General features: G+C 42.6%; 2 protein-coding genes across 6 annotated transcripts in view; one reads left to right on the top strand and one right to left on the bottom strand.

Moving 5' to 3' along the window:
- Positions 1–1,903, bottom strand: part of gltpa (glycolipid transfer protein a) — a 40,041-nt gene extending 38,138 nt beyond the window's left edge. The window contains exon 1 of the mRNA XM_073065859.1: positions 1,678–1,903. Within this exon, the coding sequence (XP_072921960.1) occupies positions 1,678–1,780 (103 nt within the window). The 5' untranslated portion in view covers positions 1,781–1,903. The remainder of the gene's footprint in view (positions 1–1,677) is intronic.
- A 46-nt stretch (positions 1,904–1,949) lies between these two features.
- tchp (trichoplein, keratin filament binding) overlaps positions 1,950–23,877 on the top strand; it is a 47,336-nt gene continuing 25,408 nt past the window's right edge. The window contains exons 1-6 of one of the 5 annotated variants that reach the window (XM_073065858.1): positions 1,950–2,068; positions 10,760–10,959; positions 13,012–13,222; positions 15,037–15,093; positions 17,246–17,314; positions 19,101–19,274. In XM_073065858.1, the coding sequence (XP_072921959.1) occupies positions 10,769–10,959; positions 13,012–13,222; positions 15,037–15,093; positions 17,246–17,314; positions 19,101–19,274 (702 nt within the window). In that variant the 5' untranslated portion in view covers positions 1,950–2,068; positions 10,760–10,768. Of the gene's footprint in view, positions 2,069–9,320; positions 9,597–10,759; positions 10,960–13,011; positions 13,223–15,036; positions 15,094–17,245; positions 17,315–19,100; positions 19,275–23,877 lie in introns of those variants that run through there. The other 4 variants (XM_073065854.1, XM_073065855.1, XM_073065856.1 and 1 more) reach the window with 4 other exon arrangements.

Raw genomic sequence — 23,877 nt, 5'->3', positions numbered from 1 at the left:
TTGTTACGTGCACTTGCTCATTGAAGCAAAAATCTCAGAGACTAGTCTCTAGGGTTTACAGAGAAAGGTGCCAGAAAAGAAATTCTGCTGAGCTACGGCTGTGTGGATGAAAACACCTTGATAATGAGAGGTCAGAGGTGAACAGCCAGACTGGTTGCAGCTGACAAAAGGTGACAGTAACTGAAGTAACCACACGTTACAACAGTGGTGAGCAAAAGACCATGAACGTACACCCAATTCCCACTATATTAGGTGCAGGAGAGACCTAATAAAGTGGCCACTGAGTGTACATTATGTGACCACGGAAATTAGGATACTACTCAAGCATTTCGTCATTCCATGCCTGTCTTGCAAATCCATGTATTTTCACGTGTTAAGTGCTCATTATTTATCATAACTGAGTACTCCTATTCCCAAGCCCCACCAATTTTCCCCATGGCCTAATTGCCCCACATCCCCATAACTCCATCTTGATTTGGCCACTCACCTGTATTTTTCTCATACATTTATTTATTTATTCAGATACAGCGCGGAATAGGCCCTCCTGGCTCTGTGAGCTTCACCACCCAGCAATCCTAGTGGTCAGGTCTTTGGGAGGAAACCAGAGCACGTTGTGCAAACACACGTGGTCAACAGGGAGAACGTGCAAACTCCATACAGGCAGTGGTGGGAATTGAACCCGAGTTCCCTGTACTGTAAAGGGTTGTGCTAACCACTACCCTACCGTGCGTCGTTGCCCACTTCAAAAAAAAACGTCAGTGAGTTGCAATAAAGGCTTTCATCAACTTGGCTCATAAGCAAAAGTAAACTGTTAACTTGGACACTTCACTTCCCATCTACTCCTGATGAAGGGTCTCGGCCCAAAATGTCAACTCTTCATAGATGGTATGCCTGACCTGCTGAGTTCCTCCAGTATTGTGTGTGTGGTGTCACTTTCCATCTGTCTACCATTCTGCACTACTGAAGACGCGTTGGATTACAATTTATGTTATTTAGGGTCTGAACAAAGTGATCCTAACAATTTATTCACAATGTATTCACAAACAATTTAATCATTGGCCACACTGCAGCCAATGTCACCTGTAGCAGCTTTCCAACAGAGATCACTGCCTAGCAACGGAATGCAGGACACATGCGGCTGACTTTCACTCCGTTCTGAACTGTTGACTTCGCTCCTCAAAGTGGAAGTGAAACCGGGACATCTTTACATGAAAGGTCCTTGAAAGTAGTCACAACTGAGAATGCGTTGACAAAAATCCAAGACCTGAAGCAGCTACTCTGGTTTTAATTGCAAAGTAGGTGAAAGGATGTAGAAAGTGCCGCAATAAACAATACATTAAAAAGATACTGTAACATGAACACGAGGAAGTTTACCGACGCTGGAAATCCAAAACAACACACACAAAATTTTGGAGGAATTCAGCAGGTCAGGCAGCGTCCATGGAAATGAAAAAACAGTCAACGCTTCGGGCTGGCACAAGAATTTTAACATTACCCTGGTTGTGAGTTTACTTCCACGTTCGGACCTGCCACACTGCAGTCAAACACCCCCCACTACCATTAACCCACCGTCTCACCCCAACAGCGCACGACTGAGGCTCCCCAGGCGGGGTAAGTCTATGTTAGAGTACCCCCTTCGCCCGCAGCGACGGCCCGGCCCACGACTCCACAACTCACCAAAGAAGGTCGGCAGGTAGGAGACACTGTCCAGGAAAGCTCGGGTGTCGATCTGCTTGTCCGCCGGCAGCTGTTTGAACTGGTGCTCCATTAACAGCGCCATGACGGCGGACCTGAACCAAGACGCCGTCCGGCTAAGTACAAGGGCGACAGGCGCTTCCGGAGCTCAGCACTCCACAACACAATTCACTCGACTGGCAAGCCGGATCTAACAGGGAACATCCATCCGCGACATGACAACAGACACTGTCCAATCGCAGCGAAGACTCATGACAAACCAACCAATCCACCTGTAATGATAATTCGTTGACAGTGAAATATATCCAATCAGAAACTACTCTGCAGAAGGATTAGCCAATCACCAACAGGGAAAATACCGCCCTTTTACCAGGTATTACCAATAGGATGTAGCTTAACAAATACGTTCAGATTTCAATTTTACTTAGTTTGAGAGCTTAAATAATGTTTTATGTACATAAAGAAATAAAATGAAATTTATATTAGATTAAAAGACATGCTTAGTCATCTCAGTGAAAGAATTCTAAGATTGTAGGATACCAAGTGCTAACTCCAAACAACACACACAAAATGCTGGTGGAACGCAGCAGGCCAGACAGCATCTATAGGGAGAAGTACTGTCGACGTTTCGGGCCGAGACCCTTCGTCAGGACTAACTGAAAGGAAAGATAGCAAGAGATTTGAAAGTAGTGAGGGAGGGGGAAATGTGAAATGATAGGAGAAGACCGGAGGGGGTGGGATGAAGCTAAGAGCTGGAAAGGTGATTGGCGAAAGTGATACCGAGCTGGAGAAGGGAAAGGATCATGGGACGGGAGGCCTCGGGAGAAAGAAAAGGGGAGGGAGCACCAAAGGGAGATGGAGTACAGGCAGAGTGATGGGCAGAGAGAGAAAAAAAACCGAATAACTAAATATGTCAGGGATGGGGTAAGAAGGGGAGGAGGGGCATTAACGGAAGTTAGAGAAGTCAATGTTCATGCCATCAGGTTGGAGGCTACCCAGCCGGTATATAAGGTGTTGTTCCTCCAACCTGAGTTTGGATTCATTTTGACAGTAGAGGAGGCTGGTGTGGTATACTGCATCCGGTGCTCCCAGTGTGGCCTTTTATATATTGGTGAGACCTGACGCAGACTGGGAGACGCTCGGTCCGCCAGAGAAAGCAGGATCTCCCAGTGGCCACACATTTTAATTCCACGTCCAATTCCCATTCTGATATGTCTATCCATGGCCTAACCACTACCCTACCGTGCGTCATTGCCCACTTCAAAAAAACGTCAGTGAGTTGCAATAAAGGCTTTCATCAACTTGGTTCATAAGCAAAAGTAAACTGTTAACTTGGACACTTCACTTCCCATCTAGTCCTGATGAAGGGTCTCGGCCCAAAATGTCAACTCTTTATTCCTCTCCATAGATGGTGTGCCTGACCTGCTGAGTTCCTCCAGTATTGTGTGTGTGGTGTCACTTTCCAGTAAGCAACTATGCAGAATCAGATTTATTATCACTGGTTTTTGATGTGATATTTGTTGTTTTGTGGCAGCGTAGAATTCTAATTATTTATTGAGATATATCACAGAACAGGCCCTTCCTGCCCTTTGAGCCGAGCCACCCAACAACCCTCTGATTTACAGTGTCTATGAAAAGATTCACCCCCACCGAAGATTTAGTATCTTATTGTTTTATAACATTGAATCACAGAGGAGTTAATTTTGATTTTTTGACACTGATCAAGAGAAAAAGAATATTTCATGTCAAAGTGAAATGAGATCTCTACAAAGTGATCTAAATTAATCACAAATATAAAACACAAAGTAATTGATTACATAAGTATTCATTCCCTTCAAGTCAGTACAGTATTTAGTAGATGCACCTTTGGCAGTAATTACAGCTTTGAGTCTGTGGGGGTTGGCCTTTATCAGCTTTGCACATCTGGACACTGCAATTTTTCCCCGTTCTTCTTTACTAGACTGCACAATCTCTATCAGATTTCATGGGGATGGTGAGTGAACAGCCCTCTTCAAGTCCAGCCACAAATTCTCAATTGGAGTGAGGACTGAAGCTTGACTTGGCCACTCCAGGACATTACTTTTGTTGTTTTTAAGCCATTCCTGTGTAGCTTTAGCTTTATGCTTGGGGTCACTGTCTTGCTGGGAAACAAATCTTCTCCCAAGTCGCAGTTCTCTTGCAGACAGCATCAGGTTTTCCTCCAAGATTTCCATGATATTTTTTGCATTCATTTCACCCTCTACCTTCACAAGCCTTCCAGGACCTGCTGCAGTGAAGCATCCCCACAGCATGATGCAGTCACCACCATGCTTCATGGTAGGGATGGTGAGTTTTCGATGATGTGCAGTTAACACTTAGTCTGATGGCCTAAAAATTTAATTTTACTTTCATTAGACTATAGAACCTTCCAGCTGACTTCAGAATCTCCCACATGCCTTCTAGTAAATGCTAGCTGAGATTTCATGTGAGTTTTTTTTCAACAGTGGCTTTCTGTCCGTCACTCTCCCATAAAGCTGCAACTGGTGAAGCACCTGGACAACAGTGTTATGCACATCTTCCTATCCCAACCACTGAAGCTTTTAACTCCTCCAGAGTTGTCATGGGTCTCTTGGTTACCTCCCTCACTAATCCCCTTCTTGCACAGTCACTCAGTTTTTGAGGATGGCCTGCTCTAGACAGATTTACAGCTGTGCCATATTCTTTCCATTTCTTGATGATCGATTTAACTACTCCAAAGGATATTCAGTGATTTGGAAATGTTCTTGTACCCATCTCCTGACTTGTGCTTTTCAGTAACCTTTTTTGCGGAGTTGCTTGGAGTGTTCTTTTATCTTCATGGTGTAGTTTTTGCCAGGATACTGACTCACCAGCAGTTAGATACAGGTGTATTTTTACTACAATCACTTGAAGCACCTTGACTGCACGTGGATCTCTAAAACTAAATCTCCATTTAACTAATTATGTGACTTCTAAAACAAATTTACTGCACCAATGATGATCTGGTGTGTCATATAAAAGGGGTGAACACTTATCAATTGTATTGCGCTTTATATTTGTAATTAATTTAGATCACTTTGTGGAGATCTATTTTTACTTTGACATGAAAGAGTCTTTTTCTGCTGATCAGTGTAAAAAAAAAAGCCAAATTAAATCCACTGTGATTTAATGTTTTAAAACAATAAAACATGAAAACTTCCAGGCGGCTGAATACTTTTTTTAGGCACTGTAACCCTAGCCTAATGACAGGACAATTTACAATGAGCAATTAACCTACGAACCAGTAAATCTTCGGACAATCAGAGTGATGCACCATCAATAACTTTCGGAGACGGGAGGTGAACAATAGGCTTTTATTAGCTACAAGACACCACGATTAGCATCAAGAGACCACCACACAACATCCTGGAGACTGAGGGAGGAGCAGTGCCTCCAATCGCCTTTATACAGGGGTCTGTGGGAGGAGCCACAGGAGCAGTCAGCAGAGGGGCGTGTCCAGACAGGTATATGTAGTTCACCACACGGAAGAAACCTGAGCACCCGGAGGAAACCCACGCAGTCATGGGGCGAACGTACAAGCTCCTAACAGGCAGTGGCGGGAATTGAACCCAGTTGCTGGTACTATAAACCATTGTGCTAATCACATTGCTACCATGCTGCCATCCATAAACTATGTAAAAAATAAGTAGTGTCAAAACAAAAGAATAACGAACTAGTGTTCATGGGTTTATGGAACATTCAGAGATCTGATAGCAGAGGGAAGCAGCGATTCCTAAAGCATTGATATAGATCTTCAGGCTCCTGTACCTCATCCTCGATGGTAGCAATGAGAAGAGGGCTTGTCCCAGATTGCACTGACCCTTGAAGATTTGCTCAATGTAGGAAGATTTGTGTCTGTTTTGGAACTGACTTAGTTTTTGTTAATGCAAATTAGGTCTTTGGAATCTGACTGAGACGTTCATTTGAGACGATGATGAAGGTAGTTCAGCTGGCATTGTGTGCACATGTTTTCAAAAGAATGAAATTCTCTCTACACATCAAGGATCAACTTTATTTGCCATGTACATCTACATGCATTAGGAATTTGCTTTGCGCTTCAGAGTTGCAAGCTTAGTCAGCTCCAGAGTAGCCTCCAGGACTTCAAGCAGCGATGCCTCAAAAAGGCAGCATCCCCGTCACCCAGGACATGCCTTGTTCCCATTGCCAGCATCAGTGGGGAGGCACAGAAGCCTGAAGGAATAAACTCAACGATTCAGGAACAGCTTCTTCCCCTCTGCCATCCGATTCCTAAATGGACATTGAACCCATGAACACTACTTTTTTTATTTCTATTTTTGCACTACTTATTTAATTTAACTAAAATATACACTTACTGTACTTCACAGTTTTTCTGTTATTGTATATTGCATTGTAGTGCAGCTGCAAAGACAAGAAATTTCACGGTATTTGCCGGTGATATTAAACCCAATTCTGATTCTGATTTTGGCACGACCTGCAGCAAGAAAACAACAACAGTCAATAATTATAAACATATGACTCGCACAGAATCTCTGGATAAGATCACAAATAAACATTTTTGTTCCAGCAAACTCAAATACAATAGTTAACTATTCCAAATTTCTTAATGGAGACATTAATTTATAATTTAAAAGCTAATTTTGCAAGGTGTCCAGTTTATTCACTCTAATTTCCATCACAGATCTGCCAATGTCCACAGCTCTCTTCTACTTTTATTAAATGAAAACTCTGTTATATCAATGTCCTCATCGTGAATATTTTATTTAATGTCAGCACAAACAATATCAAGTGAAGCAGGAAACAAAAAGAGTAACAAAAATGTATTATTTGATATGATTTTTAGTATTCTTCAGTATGCTTATTATTATTTTTCATTGTTTGTCCCTATCACTGGGTAGATGAAGAAAAAGTCCTAAATTATCACCAATGAAGCATCCACTTAATGCGTGATGATGCTGAATCCTAGTTTAACAGAATCATCAAATATTAAAGGACACAAATACTATATAATTGAAATCAGGACAAGCAATTATGTTTACTTACCCAGGAAGACCATCATTTGCTCAGTAGAGTGAATATAAGTATGACTTAGCAAAGATCTTCTTTACATATGCTGTAATTAGCACATATTATTTACTTGCATTAAATATTTACATGCGTTCAATAATTTAAATGGGGCAAACACTGACAATGAATACGGACAGAAAGGTACACTTTATCTCTGCGTAATACTGATCTGGAAAAATCTCATCAAGTTTGCAAAGTTCTGATGAACATTATGAAAGAATATATTTAGTAACAATTGGAAGAAAAATGACGCTACACACAATGCAGACGTTTTAGAGTGCTTTAAAGAGAATAAGGAGAAAAACAGATGAAGCAAATGCAACAGAGGATTTTGTAAAAGACTAAATAAAAGATTTATTAATATTCCAATAATATTAAGAATAATATATAGCTTTGACAAGACCCCTGCTGGTAGTAATCATTTTATCAAAGTGACAGTTAACAAAATCATTCACATTTTTCAGAACAAACATCATGGTAGTTACTCCAGGTGGAACATAAAATCACTGCAATTTTTTATCTGTCTCATTCCCTTATTTATTTACTCATTTGTAGAAGAAACTAATTTGCAGTTTTTATTTTTAATTTTACAGAGTCAGAAAACTTTTCATTTTTTAATTGGCTCAATATTAGCATATTATACATGGATTATAATTGCTTTAATTGTGTAGCATCCGAATTGATTTATCTTTAAGGAATTTCTATTAACTCAAGTATAAAAGCGATAGATTTTTCAAAAGCACCGTATTGAATCTCTTTAATCTCTGCTTTGCTTCTCAGCTCCTCACTTACTTTCAAACTCTCTGTATCTTTATTAAACATTAAAATAAATGTTCATGAAGAATCAAAGTCTTTTGCTCCTTCCTGAACTCCTAAAAGAACAAAGGGATGGAAAATTACAGAGATCTGACAATTTTTGAAACATTCAATAAACATTATATAAAATCAGAGTCAATTTTTGTTTATTTTTTTCATAGGACATTGATTAGCATTTAAGTGTTAACTGGTACATCACGCACCTGGAGTCACATAGAGGCCAAACCAACTACAGACTGCAAATTTCCTTCCTCGACAATTCTCAAACCATTCTCACGATCAGAGTTATTGATGATAGCCTCCGTGTTGTAAATATATTAAATTAGTTAAATTTAATTGCACCAATGGCTATAGTAGGATTTGAACTTTGATCACAACGCTGTAGGAAGAGTACTGCAATAGAAAAAGCAGAAGAGATCATCATCAGGCTGTTGCCTGGGAAGGAGGGTTTCATATGTAAGGAAAGGTTGGACATACTAGGTATATTCTCACTGAAACATAGGAGGCTGAGTGTGGGGTGGCAGTGGAGAAACCCTGTAAAATTTTGAAGAGTTTGGACTGGATAGGCAGAATTTTTTTTTCCAGGTCGGAGGACCCTTAAACTAGAGGGAACAGCTTTATGGTGGTTGGTGGGGGAGCAGAGAAAGAAGGCCGGAGGTGAATGCTTTTCACACAGAAGTTGGTGAATACCAGGAATGAGCTGCTAGAGTACCTGGTGGGTGCAGATACCATTACAATGTTTAAAAAGCATTTGGACAGGTACTTGGGTAGAAAAGGCACAGAGGGAGACAGGCCTAATGTGGCAATTGGGATTTGCTGAGAGAAGCATTGTGGTCAGCATGGACGATGTGGGTGAAAAGGCCTGTTCTTGTGCTGTACAAGTTCTATACGTCTATATCCATACCCAGACATATACTGGTGCCCCCCACTTTACAAAAGTAGAGCGTTCCTATGAAACCTGTCTTAAGCCAAAATGGTGTAAAGCGAAGAACCATTAACTTATATGGGAAAATTTTTCACAAAAGTGATGCAAAAACAGGTTACTAATGTAGGTCTTTTGTAAAAGCGAAGTGACGTAAAGCAAACATTCATAAAGCGGGGGACACCTGTAATGTGCCTAACAAAAAGGGATCTCAACACCTAATCAACACAGGTCACAAGCTTCTGGTCACAAAAGCAGCCATTGATTATCCCCTTCAGTCTGCTATCACCAAGCCAGTTTCAGAGTAAGTTTGCCAAATTATCCTGTATCCATGTGTTCCTTCTCACCTTTTGGGCCAGTTTCCCATGTGGCAACATGACAAATGCCTAGCTGCAGTTCATGTGGAGCACCTCAGCTACACCAGCCTTGCCACCACACTTAGCTGTTTGTAAAATTCAATCATGTCAGTCAGGTAGAACATGGTTACAGAATCAGGAAGTGGTCACTTAAAACCAACATAGGCATACTTTCCTTGCTTAATCTCTGGAATTCTCAGCAGGTTGTTGGAGGCAGAATCACTATTCACTGATGGTATTGAACGAGGGAGTAGATTAATTTTTGAAATATCGGGGACTGTGGGCTATGTGGAGCTGGGATAGGAGAAGAACCGAGACCTAGGGCAGATTAGTCATAGTGGTACAGAGGAGCTGGGTGGCCAACTCCTGGTGTTCTTGTGTTTCGAAAGCGCGTTTCCCGAACGGGGAGGACTGACTATGGTCGCGGGCAGGCTCCGTACATCTTGCGGAAGTGGCTCTTGGTTGCTATGAGCTACGCGGCCAGCGCGGAGCAAACGGTTGCATTTAATGGAGTTAGACGGCAACAAGTTAAACTAAAGGTCGTTTGTGTTTTGGAGGCCGTGTTCAGGACCCTGGGTATAGCATTTTACTTCTCCATTGAATCGGGATCCTGTAGGGTCCGCAGGCATTGACGGGGCCTGAAGTACTGCCTGCCAGCCTGGGGTATTTATTGGTTATACAGGGGAATTAAATCAAAAGCCGTGCAGATAAAGTGTACAATGTAGGTATGATCATCGCGGTAATTCGGCGAGGGGATTGTGCGAGTTTTTCTGTCCTGTTGTCACGGTTCCAGTAGTCTAACTGCCGGGACGTGCCAACGTCTGCTCATTGTGATCATCCAAACTAACGGTCCAATTTGCTCTTCTATGGGTTGAAGCCTGTAACTATGTTTCAACGGGTTTGGGGAAAATAATGCCATTGCAAATTCACACAACAATTGCCCGGGAATGGTGGGGAGAAATACAGCAGTTGTTAACCATTTCAACAGTTACCTTTAGATGCAGCCAATACTAAAATAACGTCAGTAACACACACAAAACGCTGGAGGAACCTAGCAGGCCGGGCTGCATCTATGGAAATGAATAAACAGTCGACATTCCGGGCCGAGACCCTTCATCAGGTCTTGAAACGGGCCTCGGCCCAAAGCGTCGACTGTTTATTAATTTCCATGGACGCTGCCTGGCCTGCTGAGTTCCTCCAGCGTTTTGTGTGTGTTGCTTTTGATCTGCAGATTTTCTTGTGTTTCAAACATACTGTGAGTCTGTCAAGGTTAGTGGATTGATAGATATTTTGGTCAGAATCTTTACCCAGTGTAGTTAGGTTGTGTAAAATGAGGTGTGAAATTACGACAAAGCTTTTCAGCTGTCGGATTGCATTGAAGATTTTGGAGGCCTGTATTTGTACACTGCCACTAATGCTAATAACGGGTTCTCAGACACTCATTTCATTTAGCATTTCAAGTAATTCTTACACAAAAACCAGAAATACAAGTGATTTTACAGATGCTGGAAGTCCAAAGCAACACACATAAAATGCTGGAGGAACTCGGGCAGCATCTAGGGAGAGGAGTAACAGTCAACGTTTCAGGTCTAGTCCCTTCATCAGAAAAAGCCAGAGTTATCCTGCATGTTGACTGTTCTGTCAGTACTGCTCGAAATGAGCTTTTGCAACCATAAGTATGGTTTTATGATCAATAACTCCCTGAGAATGTGTCTCAATGAAAACACATCAAATGATTTGGGCGTGGGTCTTGTTGCATGTGAAATCAAGAGACAACGTTTGCAGGACAGATTAAAGGAACCAACTGGAGGAAATAGCTTTATGGATAACTTGGCAGTTAAGATATGCAGCATGTATATGTCACGTGAACTTTGGTGTGATCACATAGGTTACACGGATGGCTTTACCTACAGTCCCATCCAGATGGAGCACCAGGAGTCGAGGGCTGGAACAGCAAATTGTTCGCCAGCGGGAGCAGGAAGAGCGCCTTCGCACACAGTGGGAGCTGCATCATCGATACTTCAAAATGCACGATGTCCGGAGTAGTAAACAGGCGCAGTGGAGCTCAAGACAATCTTACCAGCAAAGGTAGAAACTACAAGTCAAGTGATTTACATTAAGGAGCTACCAATGAGACCCTAGAACTGTGCATCTCTTTGAATTGGGTGTACCAAAGGTGCTTATTTCAATTAGCCAGTATTGTTCTGAGCCTCCCCTGTGAAAGCGCTGATTTTCAGTGGGGTATGATTCTCGTGGAGGTAGATGACTGCATACCCAGAAATGAGAGGGCAATACTAACCTGGAGGTCTCACAATCAAACTCAATCTTTTTCACACTTGGTGATGATAAATCTGGCTTCTTTAAATAAAGAATTTAATTGATTAGCTATCCTGGAAAGAAATTGAAGACAAGTGCATCCTTCTATGAGATAGTAACACAACTCCCTGACCGAAAGTCGGTGTGACTAGCGGTGTTCTGGGACCCCTGTTCTTTGTGATTTTTATAAAGGACTTGGATGAAGAAGTAGAAGGGTGGGTTAGAAAGTTTACAGATGACAGAAAGGTTGGTGGTGTTGTGGATAGTGTAGAAGGTTGTGTAGGTTGACAGGATACAGAGCTGGGCTGAGATGAAGTTCAATCCGGAAAAGTGTGAAGTGATGCACTTTGGAAGATCAAAAATGAAGGGGAAGGTGAAATACAAGGTTAATGGCAGGATTCTTAGCAGTGTGGAGGAACAGGGGGATCTCATGGTCTAAGTGCTTCAAAGTTGCCAGGCAAGTTGATAGGGTGGTTAAGAGGCTGTATGGAGTGTTGGCCTTCATTAATTGGGGACGAGTTCAAGAGTCACAAGGTAATGTATCTGCTCTATAAAGCTCTGCATTAGGGAATATTTCATATGAGGGAAGGTTAGGTGAGCTAGGGCTTTTCTCTTTGCAGCGAAGAAGGATGGGAAGTGTATAAGATGATAAGAGGCATGGATAGAGTGGATAGCAGTGTCCTTTCCCCAGGGAGGGCAGCAATGGCTAATACAAGATTAAAGGCGATTGGAGGATAGTCTAGGGGAGATGGTACGAGAGTTGGGTGTTTTTTTTTACACGGAAAGCGGTGGGAGCCTGGACTGCACTGCCAGGGGTGGTGATAGAGGCTGATACAATAGAGACATTTAAAAGATTGGCACATAAATGTAAGAAAATTGGAGTGTTATAGGTTGATTAAGATGCAAGGGTTAGATTGATCATGGAGTGGGTTTATACTGTAGAGGTTAGCACAACATCATGGGCTAAAGGGCCTGTATTGTGCTGTGCTGTTCCATATTTAATATTCCCCTTCCTTGATCAAGGATTCTTCCACAATTTTAAAATCTTTTTGATCTTTCTAAAATAGTATTGGAGCAGAGATCAAATCCATCATATTTCTGATTGTGTGTCAAACTAGATCAGGGGTTAGAACTCAAACATAGAATGTAGAACAGTGCAGCACAGGAACAGGGTCTTTGGCCCACAACGTTGTGTTAAAAAGTAAATCAAACCCCCCCCCAAAAAAAACTAATCCCTCCTACCTATGCAGTGTCCATATTCTTCCATCTTCCTCACATTCATGTGCCTATCTAAACATCTGTTAAAAGCTTCTAATGTATTTGTCTCTACCACCATACCAGGCAGCAAATTCCAGGCATCCACCACTCTCTGAATAAAAAAAAACTTCCCCTTCACATCCCCTTGTATATACCATTAAGCAAGGAGTCTGTGGACCCCAGGCTAGGAACTGCTGGACTAGATGGTGTATTTACTCAATCTTAGTGATGAGATTGTGCTGGAGAATATGATTGTCATGGGTTTGATGCATTTTTGTAGTTTAAACTGACATTAAGTTGTCATGGGCTAAACAGTTTTTTATGTGACCTACAAATATGACCACGTCTAATTCATAAATGTGAAAACAATGTAATTCACCAGCTTGCCTTGATTAGCTCAAAACAAGACAATTGTGATGCCTTTAAGATAACACATCTTTACCATGCATGTGTATAATGTTTAGAAAATCTGTGAAATAACATTTTGGGATTATATTTATTTCAAACAAATAACATGTCTGACTGTAACAAAGATACATCTAGGCACGTCATTTCTTTCCTTGGCAGTATGACAGCATACCACAGAAATCGTCAGCAGGAGGAAAAACTACGTAACCTAGAGCAAAGGCGGAGAAAACTCCAGAGCTTACTGCAAGAAGAGCAGGATCTGCTTGAAGCAGAGCTCCGTGAGCTGAAGATGGATTCAGGTCGTCTCATACAGGAGGCAAAAAAGAAGACTGAGGAATTGAAATCAGCTCGTGAAGAACATCGAAGAAAGGTAGAAACTGGACTTTGCAATAAAAACTGGGGTGATGGGTCCCAAGTAGCCTTGGGTGGACTCAAGTCTACGGATGAGAAGTGGTTAATGTTTCAGGTTAAGGACCCTTTATTACTGTTTTTCCTTCCACACATCCTGCCTGGCCTATTGTTGTTTCAGTATTTTCTACTTTTGTTTCAGACTTCTGGCTTCTGATTTTTTTTTACTTCGAGGCTTTGGTCCATTAGGAACCATAGTACTGCTATCTGCAAGTAAGGCAAGGGTAGAATCACCATTTTGGGGATTCCTCCAGCGGTGCGCTGTGCTGGAAAGTCTCTGTGTGTATATGTGTCATACACATACTTTGGGGCTTGCTGACATTCTCTGTCAAGATCCACATATCAGTGATTACACGTAAGGTAGTCCCTCACTGCATCATGATTTGAGATGAGTTACAGGCTGCAATCTAATCAGTGCATTAAAGCAGAATAATGGATACTTGGGAGTGGGTTACAGTTTGTAATGTAATCAGTGCTTTTTAAGTCCACCCTATTGTATAGAATGCTGGATGTTGTGGGTGAGTTACAGGCTGAAATCTGATATAAAAGCTTAGACCTATGACAATCTAAGAACCCCAACAGAACACTAGTACTTCACATAGCAAGTTGAAAAAAGTAGAACTACTCCAATGAGTTCTATAAGAGTAGTAGTAAATAAAATTTGTTCTTATGCAATGTAGCATGTGATAAATTCAATAAGGGGAAAGACCACACACGTGAGACAAAGTTGGTGGAATAATTAACAGGCCTCTTTTCAATGAATTTCTTCCCAAATGAACGCAGTGATATGCTGGGGTACAGTTCTGTGAGTACCAAAAGAGTAAGAAACAACATCTCCCTTTTAACAAAAAATTGTCTGTTTTTGATCATATTTGCAAAATCATAAACTCCTAAGTTGAGTAAATGTATATTTTTAAAGCTTGAATTTTCTTTTATGAATGCTTAAAAATGGAGAAAATTGACAGTGAGTTTTTAAAGGGTCAGTGTGCCAGCATGATATTCATTCTTAAAGGCTTGATGTTAAAGTGTAGCCAGAATTGTACACAGCTGATAGATAGATAGATACTTTATTCATCCCCATGGGGAAATTCAACTTTTTTTCCAATGTCCCATACACTTGTTGTAGCAAAACTAGTTACATACAAATCCACAGATGTGATATGGTAGCAACTGAGCTGGGGAAGAAGCTGAACTTTCTCACTACACATGGTAGCGAGTAGTTAGCACAATGCTTTACTTTCTCCCTGTGACCACCGAGGTTTCCTCCAGGTGCCCCTGTTTCCTCCCACGGTTCAAAGATGTACCAGTTAGTTGGTTAATTGGTCATTGTAAAGTGTCCTGTGATTAGGCTAGGATTAAATCAGGGGATTGCTGGGCAGCACGGCTCAAAAGGCTAGAAGGGCCTGTTCCACGCTGTATCTCATAAGATCCAGGCAAGGCCAGAGTGGTAAACTGGAGCTGCCCTACTTGTTAACTTGATTGAGATTATTTAAATGGTGCAGCTTGGGTTTAGAACTTAATGTCTTCTTGGTATGATAGCATTGGGTGGTGGGTTCACTTTTTAAACCTCCTTACACTTTCTTAAGGTAAGTCTTTTGTGTATGTTTTGGACCTACTAACTAGTTGAACCATTATTTAATTATGTGACTGTGCTGCTTCTGACAATGAGAATGGAACATCTTGTGAAGCAGCATTCTTGTTGCTAATTGTTGAGATGTTAACGCTTCAGATCTTGTTATTAGCTAGGCCAAACTATTCCTGCACCTCTCTTCTCAGGTTGCTGAAGAGTTGTTATATGAGCACTGGAAGAAGAACAATATCGAACTCCAACAAGTGAGTAAAGAAACAATCTCAAATAAGGGGGAAACTGGATCTGAAAGGTCAATTTTTCATCATATGCATAAGTATGTGTGCACAGGTGCAATTAAAAACATCACAGGCACATAGCACTGTTTAAGCAGCATTCATAAGAAAGTAAACAGAAACAATTTGTGAGGCATTTGACCCTGATGTCACTTCATATCAGTCCCTGTTAGCCAGAAATCCCACCTCTCCCAGAAGTTCCGGGAGTCTCCCGCATATTGATAGCATCTCTCTGATGCCCACAAATTGTATACAATATCCTGGAAATCTATTTTTTTGAGAGGGAGAGGAAGAGCGAGAGGGAACATCCTGATTGGTCTCTCTTCAAGCTAAGTAGACCTGTCAGTTTTCTCTGTGGGCGGACTTTACAGTCGACCTCAAAAATAATGACAGTGTTGCTCGCTACACTGTTAGCAACAGTGACTTTTCTATTGCCCATGGTGGGTTAAAATGTGAAAGACATGTTGAGGTGAGTTTAACAGGTGTCATTTGTTCATTCATATAGCTAACGTTATTTAAACTAGCTGGCTAGCTGCTAAGGAGCTACTCTATTGATGTCCTACGTGATGAGGCCAAACTCCCTGTAGACTTGCTTAAAGTTGTAATAGAATAAAAAAAATGACTCCATGATAATATAAGTACGTATTTTAATGTCACATTTTCTGCGCATACCCAACTTGGTTTACAGATTAGACAAACTCACTAAACAAAGTATTACATACACTCTTGGAGGTAGACCGGGAGTATGGGGTTGTGGGGGCGGGGGTGCTACCTCCCTGAAATGAGTTTTTGCAGGGTGGGATGTCTGCTAGTAGCCTTGGTGGACAGCAGTTTCAGCGTAAACAAAGTTCATTGTGTCTGTGCTGGGAAAGATAGAATAGTTTTTTAATATAAATGGAAATTCCTTCTGTTGCATAAACCTGCTACACATGGCATACCCAGATGGTCCTCTTTCGTACTGACAGGAGAAAGGGCAAAAGCAGTTTACTGATGCCTTAAAACCAGTTGCTTCAGGCAGATGGGCCTTGTCAGCCATGGTTGGCAGCTCATCTAGGAAAAGGAAAACTCTGATCTCAAACCCCTGCTGTCTTGAGGCCGTACCCACTCATAGGAAAGGCTTCAGGAGTCAAGCCTGAGGAAAAATCCAAAACTGGAGTTGAGTCCCTGAGGCAGTTCTGCTGACTGGCAACTCATGCGACAGTGCTGGTGCCAAACTATATCGGTGTCTGCCATTCCTTTGGATCCATCATCTGCATGGAAAGGAGGAGCCTGCTGCATGGGAAACAGCTTGCTCTCCGAATTGTACTGCCTGGCTTGCTTATGACAGCTAGGGTGGTTGATGCTGATCAATGGAGGGCCTCCCTCACTGTTGTCTGATCTATGATACTTTCAGATCTATTTCTACAATTAAAATTGGGTACTTCCATTACCATCTAGTTTGCTCCTGTTGCTTATACTGAAGGATCTGACATTTACTTTGGTTCCACATTTTATGAAATGCAAGTTAAGAACCCCACTGACACGGTCACCTACCATTTCTGCTTCCACACAGTTTAGAATAGGTGTGTCAGTTCTTTTTTGCAATGAATGGATGCTGGTTCGAGCAGCTTGCAATAACTGAATCTTCATAGTTGAGAGAGATGGTATTTGATCACTTAAGTATGTGTAAAGCTAAATACAAGAGATTCTGCAGATGCTGGAACTCCAAAAGTAACACACACACAATGATAGAGGAACTCTGCAGGTCAGGCAGCATCTATGGAGAGGTGTGGATAGTTGACATTTAGGGCTGAGACCATTCATCAGAACCCTTCCTGATGACAGGTCTCGGCCTGAAACATCGATTCTTTATTCCTCTCCATTGATGCTGCCTGACCTGTTGAGTTGTTCCAGCATGTAGTATGAGTAATGAGATGTTTTGGTGGAATGAAAGCCATCATTCGTGATCTGTGTGGAATGCCATACTGTTAGAATAAGGTCCACAATTGCTAATCTTAAATTGCTTTTAAATTGCAACATGATTCTGATAGTAAGATTTCCCTTGGTTTGTACCCTCTTGGTCATAGGATAGGATAATAGAAATATTAACAATTAATTAATTTTACATTATTTTTGAATACAGCTCCAGTCAGATTTGCACAAGGCACATGTTACAGACAGCTGGCATTCACAGGTCACAGAAAAACGACAGGTAAACAATATTTTCATGTTTGATATTATCCAATTCTGAACGAAACATAACATTTAGGGTTTTGTGTTTGGTTTGTGGTGCAGTGGTGATAAATCATTCCCATTAGCGGTTTAAACATGCGTGTTTTAGCGGCAAGTGCCAATGCTGCCCAAGATTGAACATTGTGTTAGCAATAATATTACCTCATAATATGAAGTAGATATTTGTATCTTCTTTGCACAGTTCTTTAAACACACAAGAAAAGTCATGCCAATACTCGCTGAGAGCAGGCTAGATGTTAATGATTATATTAGTTTATTTAACCTGCAAGCAAATGTTGCAATGGTTATAATTACGTTTACTATGCTGTTCTTTGAATTAGCATCAACATTTATATAATACAAATGAATTAAGTTGCTTCTATACCTTACTTTGTTTGACAGATAATAATTTAAAATAACCTGCTGCATGCAAAATCATATCCAGTTTTATTAGATCTGACATGTGAATCTTTCAAATGTTTTAAAATAAATTGTGCTGGTATTTGTTTCCCTCCTGTCCCTTTGGAAGATGTGGCTTATTCCAGTGTTAACTGGAAGAGGTACTAATCATTCCTCCTTTTTTAAAAACTTAACAGAAAAGCAAAAGCTTGTTCAGCCTTAGTAAAATCTGATAATTACTGGATTTGAGTGGGATTTTTGATATAATTGCCTTTTTCACACTTAACCCCACCCGCAATTGCTTGCATCTGTTTAAATTTTTTTCTCTCTGTCTTACTCATCTCTGGAAGTCCCTGGGAACAGGCAGGCAAGAGGTTAACGGTCCTTTAGGCCAGGGGATTTTAACCAGAGGCCCATTGACCTCTCGGGGACTTTGGGGGGGGGGGGGGGGGTTGGTAGGGGCAGAGTCTGTAGATAGATTCCAGAGGGTCAGTGAACTTGGATGGGAAAAAATTTACATTTTTATTTTTACTAACCTCCAAATGAAATTTAGTATTTCTTTCAATTATGAATGTAGGCAACAAACCACAGTAGTATTATCCGTACCTGTGACTTTGACACCAACAGATATTTTCATATCACATTACAGTTGTTCCGAGTATCTCAAAATATTGTTTATGGCACACTCATTAGTACTTCAAACTTACAGAAGTAGATGTGTCGGTATATCAAATGTGATCACAGTCTTCCTTTCTTTAGGTGCTCGTACAATGTAGTTAGCCAAATAAAAATGGCACCATTAACTTCACCAGGGTACCAAAGGGGTCCATAGCATTAAAAAAAGGTTAAGGATCCTGCTTTAAGCAGTGACGTTCATTTATTGAGTGAATGATTTTGTTGTTAAGGTAGAAGGCTGATACTGAGGGATCTGCATTTTAAGCAAGCTACTATTGATATGATATTAATCCCAAAATCCAATGCCTGTAGATATCCCATCTGAAATTGGTTTGAACCTGCAAAACTATGCAAGGACATCCAGTGTAAACTGGCTTATTATTTTATGATATTAACTTGGAACTAATAGTTAATTAAAACTGGTGTACCTTTTCAGGCAGGAAGACACCCCAACAATAATTAGGGACAAATGTGCTTCAAGCTTTTGGGAGAGCCAGTGATGTGTAGAAAATTGGTCATAAAGGTGGATTTTAATTTGGACCTTGAACGAGGTTTATGTGTTGACAAATTTGTTTATCTGAATTTTGCAGAGGTGCTGGATCTTGTAAGGATAAGCAAGATTTTTTTGTGACTGGTGCCAAAACATAAATGCTGGGTGTAATAGTGTGTCTTGGTTTTGCATTCTTCTTTAGCAAGAAGAGGCAGAGTTAGAGGAGAAGAAAAGACTGGAGAACGAATATGAAATTGCTCGAAAGCAGGCCCTAGAGCGAATAAAGCAGCAAGAGGAGAGAAGAAGACAGGAAGACCTGAAGCAAGCAGAGATTCTGCAACAGCAGATGGAAGAGCTGCGTTTACGGGAGGTTGAGGTAAGAATTTATTTGCTTTGGTCTTTTTTTTAAATTCATTTTTCAGGATTTATTGTGTTTGACAAGGCCACCATTTGCTAAATGGCTTTGAGAATGTGCTGATGAGACACCTGCTTGAACTGCCATGTACTTCTGGTGAGGATACTCTAAAAGGTGTGGGTGGCGGGGTGGAGATATGTCTCTTACCAAGGGAGGCACAGGTTGCTGTTGTGCAAGGTGTAGTGCCTGTTCCCCCCCCCCCCCACCCCGATCAGGGTCACATGAAGTGACAGGAGCTGGTGGTGGATGGTCGTATGAGCAGCTGGTGCATGTCACAACCACTGCGACCACTGAAGCCAGACAGACAATCTTGATAACAGCCGAGGTCACCCGTCTTATCAGAATTAGGTTTATTATCACTGGCATGTGACGTGAAATTTGTTAACTTATAGGCATCCGAGAGACCATAGATTTGCGCCTTGGAAAGTTTCCAGGGCACAGGCCTGGGCAGGGTTGTATGGGAGACCGGCAGTTGCCCATGCTGCAAGTCTCCCGTCTCCACACCACCGATGTTGTCCAAGGGAAGGGCAAGGGCCGATGCGGCTTGGCACCAGTGTCGTTGCAGACCAATGTGTGGTTAAGTGCCTTGCTCAAAGACACAACACGCTGCCTTAGCTGAGGCTTGAACTAGTGACCTTCAGATCACTAGACCAACACCTTAACTACTTGGCTACGTGCCAAGTGTTAACTTAGCAGCAGCAATTCAATGTAATACATAATATAGAAGAGGAAAATAAATAAAATTTTAAAAAAGATAATAAAAAATAAATAAATCAATCAATTGTAGTATACGTAATTGTAATATGAAATACTGTATGTTTAAAAAAAGTGAGGTAGTGTACAAGGGTTCAATGTCCATTTAGGAAACAGGTGGCAGAGGGGAAGAAGCTGTCCCTGAATTGCTGAGTGTGTGCCTCCTACCTGATGGTAACAGTGAGAAAAGGGCATGCCCAGGGTGCTGGAGGTCCTTAATAATGGACGCTGCCTTTCTGAGACACCACTCCCTGAAGATGTACTAGGTACTTTGTAGGCTAGTACCCAAGATGGAGCTGACTAGATTTACAACCCTCTGCATCTTCTTTTGGTCCTGTGTAGTAGCCTCTCCATACCAGACAGTGGTGCAGCCTGTCAGAATGCTCTCCACGGTACATCTACAGAAGTTTTTGGGTGTATTTGTTGGCATGCCAAATCTCTTCATACTTCTAATGAAGTATAGCTGCTGTCTTCCCTTCTTTATAACTACATTGATATGTTGGGACCAGGTTAGATCCTCAGAGATCTTGACACCCAGGAACTTGAACCTGCTCCCTCTCTCCACTTCTGATCCCTCTATGAGGATTGGTATGTGTTCCTTCATCTTACCCTTCCTGAAGTCCACAATCAGCTCTTTTGTCTTACTGACATTGAGTGCCAGGTTGTTGCTGCAATACCACTCCACTAGTTGGCATATCTTGCTCCTGTACACCCTCTCTTCACCACCTGAGATTCTACCAACAATGGTTGTATCGTCAGCAGTTTTATAGATGGTATTTGAGCTATGCCGAGCCACACAGTCATGTGTATATAGAGAGCAGAGCAATGGGCTAAGCACACACCCTGAGGTGCGCCATTGTTGATCGTCAGTGAGGAGGAGATGTTATCACTAATCCGCACAGATTGTGGTCTTCTGGTTAGGAAGAAGAGGATTCAATTGCAGAGGGAGGTACAGAGGCCCAGGTTCTGCAACTCCTCAATCAGGATTGTGGGAATGATGGGATTAAATGCTGAGCTATAGTCAATGAACAACATCCTGACATGGGTGTTTGTGTTGTCCAGGTGGTCTAAAGCCATGTGAAGAGCCATTGAGATTGCATCTGCCATTGACCTATTGTGGCAACAGGCAAACTGCAATGGGTCCAGGTCCTTGCTGAGGCAGAAGTTCAGTCTAGTCATGACCAACCTCTCAAAGTATTTCATCACTCGATGTGAGTGCTATCGGGCGATAGTCATTAAGGCAGCTCACATTATTCTTCTTGGGCACTGGTTTAATTGTTGCCTTTTTGAAGCAAATGGGAACTTGCGCCTGCAGCAGTGAGAGGTTGAAAATGTCCTTGAATACTCCCGCTAGTTGGTTGGCACAGGTTTTCAGAGCCTTACCAACTCTATCAGGACCTTCTGCCTTACGAGGGTTCACTCTCTTTAAAGACAGCCTAATATCGGCCTCTGAGACAGAGATTACAGGGTTATCAGGTGCAGCAGGGATCTTCACAGCTGTAGTTGTGTTCTCCCTTTCAAAGCAGGCATGGAAGCTATTGAGTTCATTTGGTAGTGAAGCATCGCTGCCATTCATGCTGTTGGCTTTCGCTTTGTAGGAAGTAATGTCTTGCAGACCCTGTGTAAAGACACTGCCCAGGAGAAGGCAATAGCAAACCACTTCGGTAGAAAAATTTGCCAAGAACAATCATAATCGTGGAAAGACCATGATCGCCCATGTCATATGACACGGCATGTTACGAACGAACAAGCTCTACAATACTTTTGCCTAGGGAGTTTCAGGATTGTGAAGAAGCAGCGATATATTTCTAAGTCAAGGTGGCATGTGCTTCGGAGAGCAACTTGCTGATGGTGGTCCTCCCTTTGCACCTACTGTCCTTGTTTTTAGTAGTTGTGGTTTTGGTAAGAGCAGTATTTTATGCATCGTGGGCACATTGTGATGGTTATGGTATGTTGGCAATCAAGCTGATTACTTTCATCTGAATGGCATTGAGTTTCTTGAGTATCATTGGAGTTGTGAGTGGAGTGGATTACATCACACTCTTGCAGACGACAGAAAGGCTTTTGGGTCTCAGGAGGCTCTGAACTGGTCTTGTAGCCAGTTCAGTTGAGTTTCTAGCAATTGTGACCCCACATGTTGATGGTGTAGTTGACGGTAACGCCACTGAGTATCACAAATGGATGTACACTGTAACTCACACAAAATGCTGGTGGAACACAGCAGGCCAGGCAGTATTTATAAGGAGAAGCACTGTCGACGTTTCGGGCTGAGACCCTTCGTCAGGACTAACTGAAAGCAAAGATAGTAAGAGATTTGAAAGTAGTGGGGGGGAGGGGGAAATGCAAAATGATAGGAGAAGACCAGAGGGGGGTGGGGTGAAGCTAAGAGCTGGAAAGGTGATTGGCGAAAGTGATACAGAGCTGGAGAAGGGAAAGGATCATGGGAAGGCAGGCCTCGGGAGAAAGGGGGGGGGGGCAGCACCAGAGGGAGATGGAGAACAGGCAAACAACTAAATATGTCAGGGATGGGGTAAGAAAGGGAGGAGGGGTAAGAAAGGGAGGAGGGGCATTAACGGAAGTTAGAGAAGTCAATGTTCATGCTATCAGGTTGGAGGCTACCCAGCCGGTATATAAGGTGTTGTTCCTCCAACCTGAGTTTGGATTCATTTTGACAGTAGAAGAGGCCATGGATAGACATATCAGAATGGGAATGGGACGTGGAATTAAAATGTGTGGCCACTGGGAGATCCTGCTTTCTCTGGCGGACCGAGCGTAGCTGTTCAGCGAAACGGTCTCCCAGTCTGTGTCGGGTCTCACCAATATATAAAAGGCCACACCGGGAGCACCGGACGCAGTATACCATACCAGCCGACTCACAGGTGAAGTGTCGCCTCACCTGGAAGGACTGTCTGGGGCCCTGAATGGTGGCAAGGGAGGAAGTGTAAGGGCAGGTGTAGCACTTGTTCCACTTACAAGGATAAGTGCCAGGAGGGAGATCAGTGGGAAGGGATGAGGGGGATGAGTGGACAAGGGAGTCGCGTAGGGAGCGATCCCTGCGCAAAGCAGAAAGGGGCGGGGGAGGAAAAGATGTGCTTGGTAGTGGGATCCCGTTGGAGGTGGCAGATGTTACGGAGAATTATACGTTGGACCTGGAGGCTGGTGGGTTGGTAGGTGAGGACAAGGGGAACCCTATCCCGAGTGGGGTGGCGGGTGGATGGGGTGAGGGCAGATGTGCAGGAAATGGGAGGGATGCTTTTGAGAGCAGAGTAGATGGTGGAAGAAGGGAAGCCCCTTTGTTTAAAAAAAGGAAGATATCTCCTTCGTCCTGGAATGAAAAGCCTCATCCTGAGAGCAGATGCGGCAGAGACGGAGGAATTGTGAGAAGGGGATAGCATTTTTGCAACAAAGAAGTAAGCTCGGAGACGGAGCCGGCGGAAGAAGAGTTCAGCGTCATGGCGTACGCGAAACTCGCTGAGGTGTGGGCAAAGGGGGACAAAGCTGAGGCCCTTACTGAGGATAGAGCGCTCTGCCTCAGAGAGTTGAAGGTCGGAGTGGATGGTAAAGACCCGGCACGGATGAGAGATGGGATCAGAGGGGGGAGGGAGGCTGGTAGTGTCAGGTCAGTGGAGAGGGAAGGGTTGGGGTGAGAGGAAGATGGAGCCTCTGAGGGCCCAGGAGCTGACGATGGGATCTGAGGGAGAGGGGATTGCAGAGTGGTGGTGGGGGAAGGGGAGACGGGAGTCACAATCGCAGCATGTGAAGACCCGGCCTGGAGTTCAAGGCTGGAGTCGCAGTCGGTGGTTGCGCAATC

The sequence above is a fragment of the Hemitrygon akajei genome, chromosome 14, assembly GCF_048418815.1.
Source record: "Hemitrygon akajei chromosome 14, sHemAka1.3, whole genome shotgun sequence".
Taxonomy (NCBI): domain Eukaryota; kingdom Metazoa; phylum Chordata; class Chondrichthyes; order Myliobatiformes; family Dasyatidae; genus Hemitrygon; species Hemitrygon akajei.
This window is presented reverse-complemented; position numbering and strand designations above follow the sequence as displayed.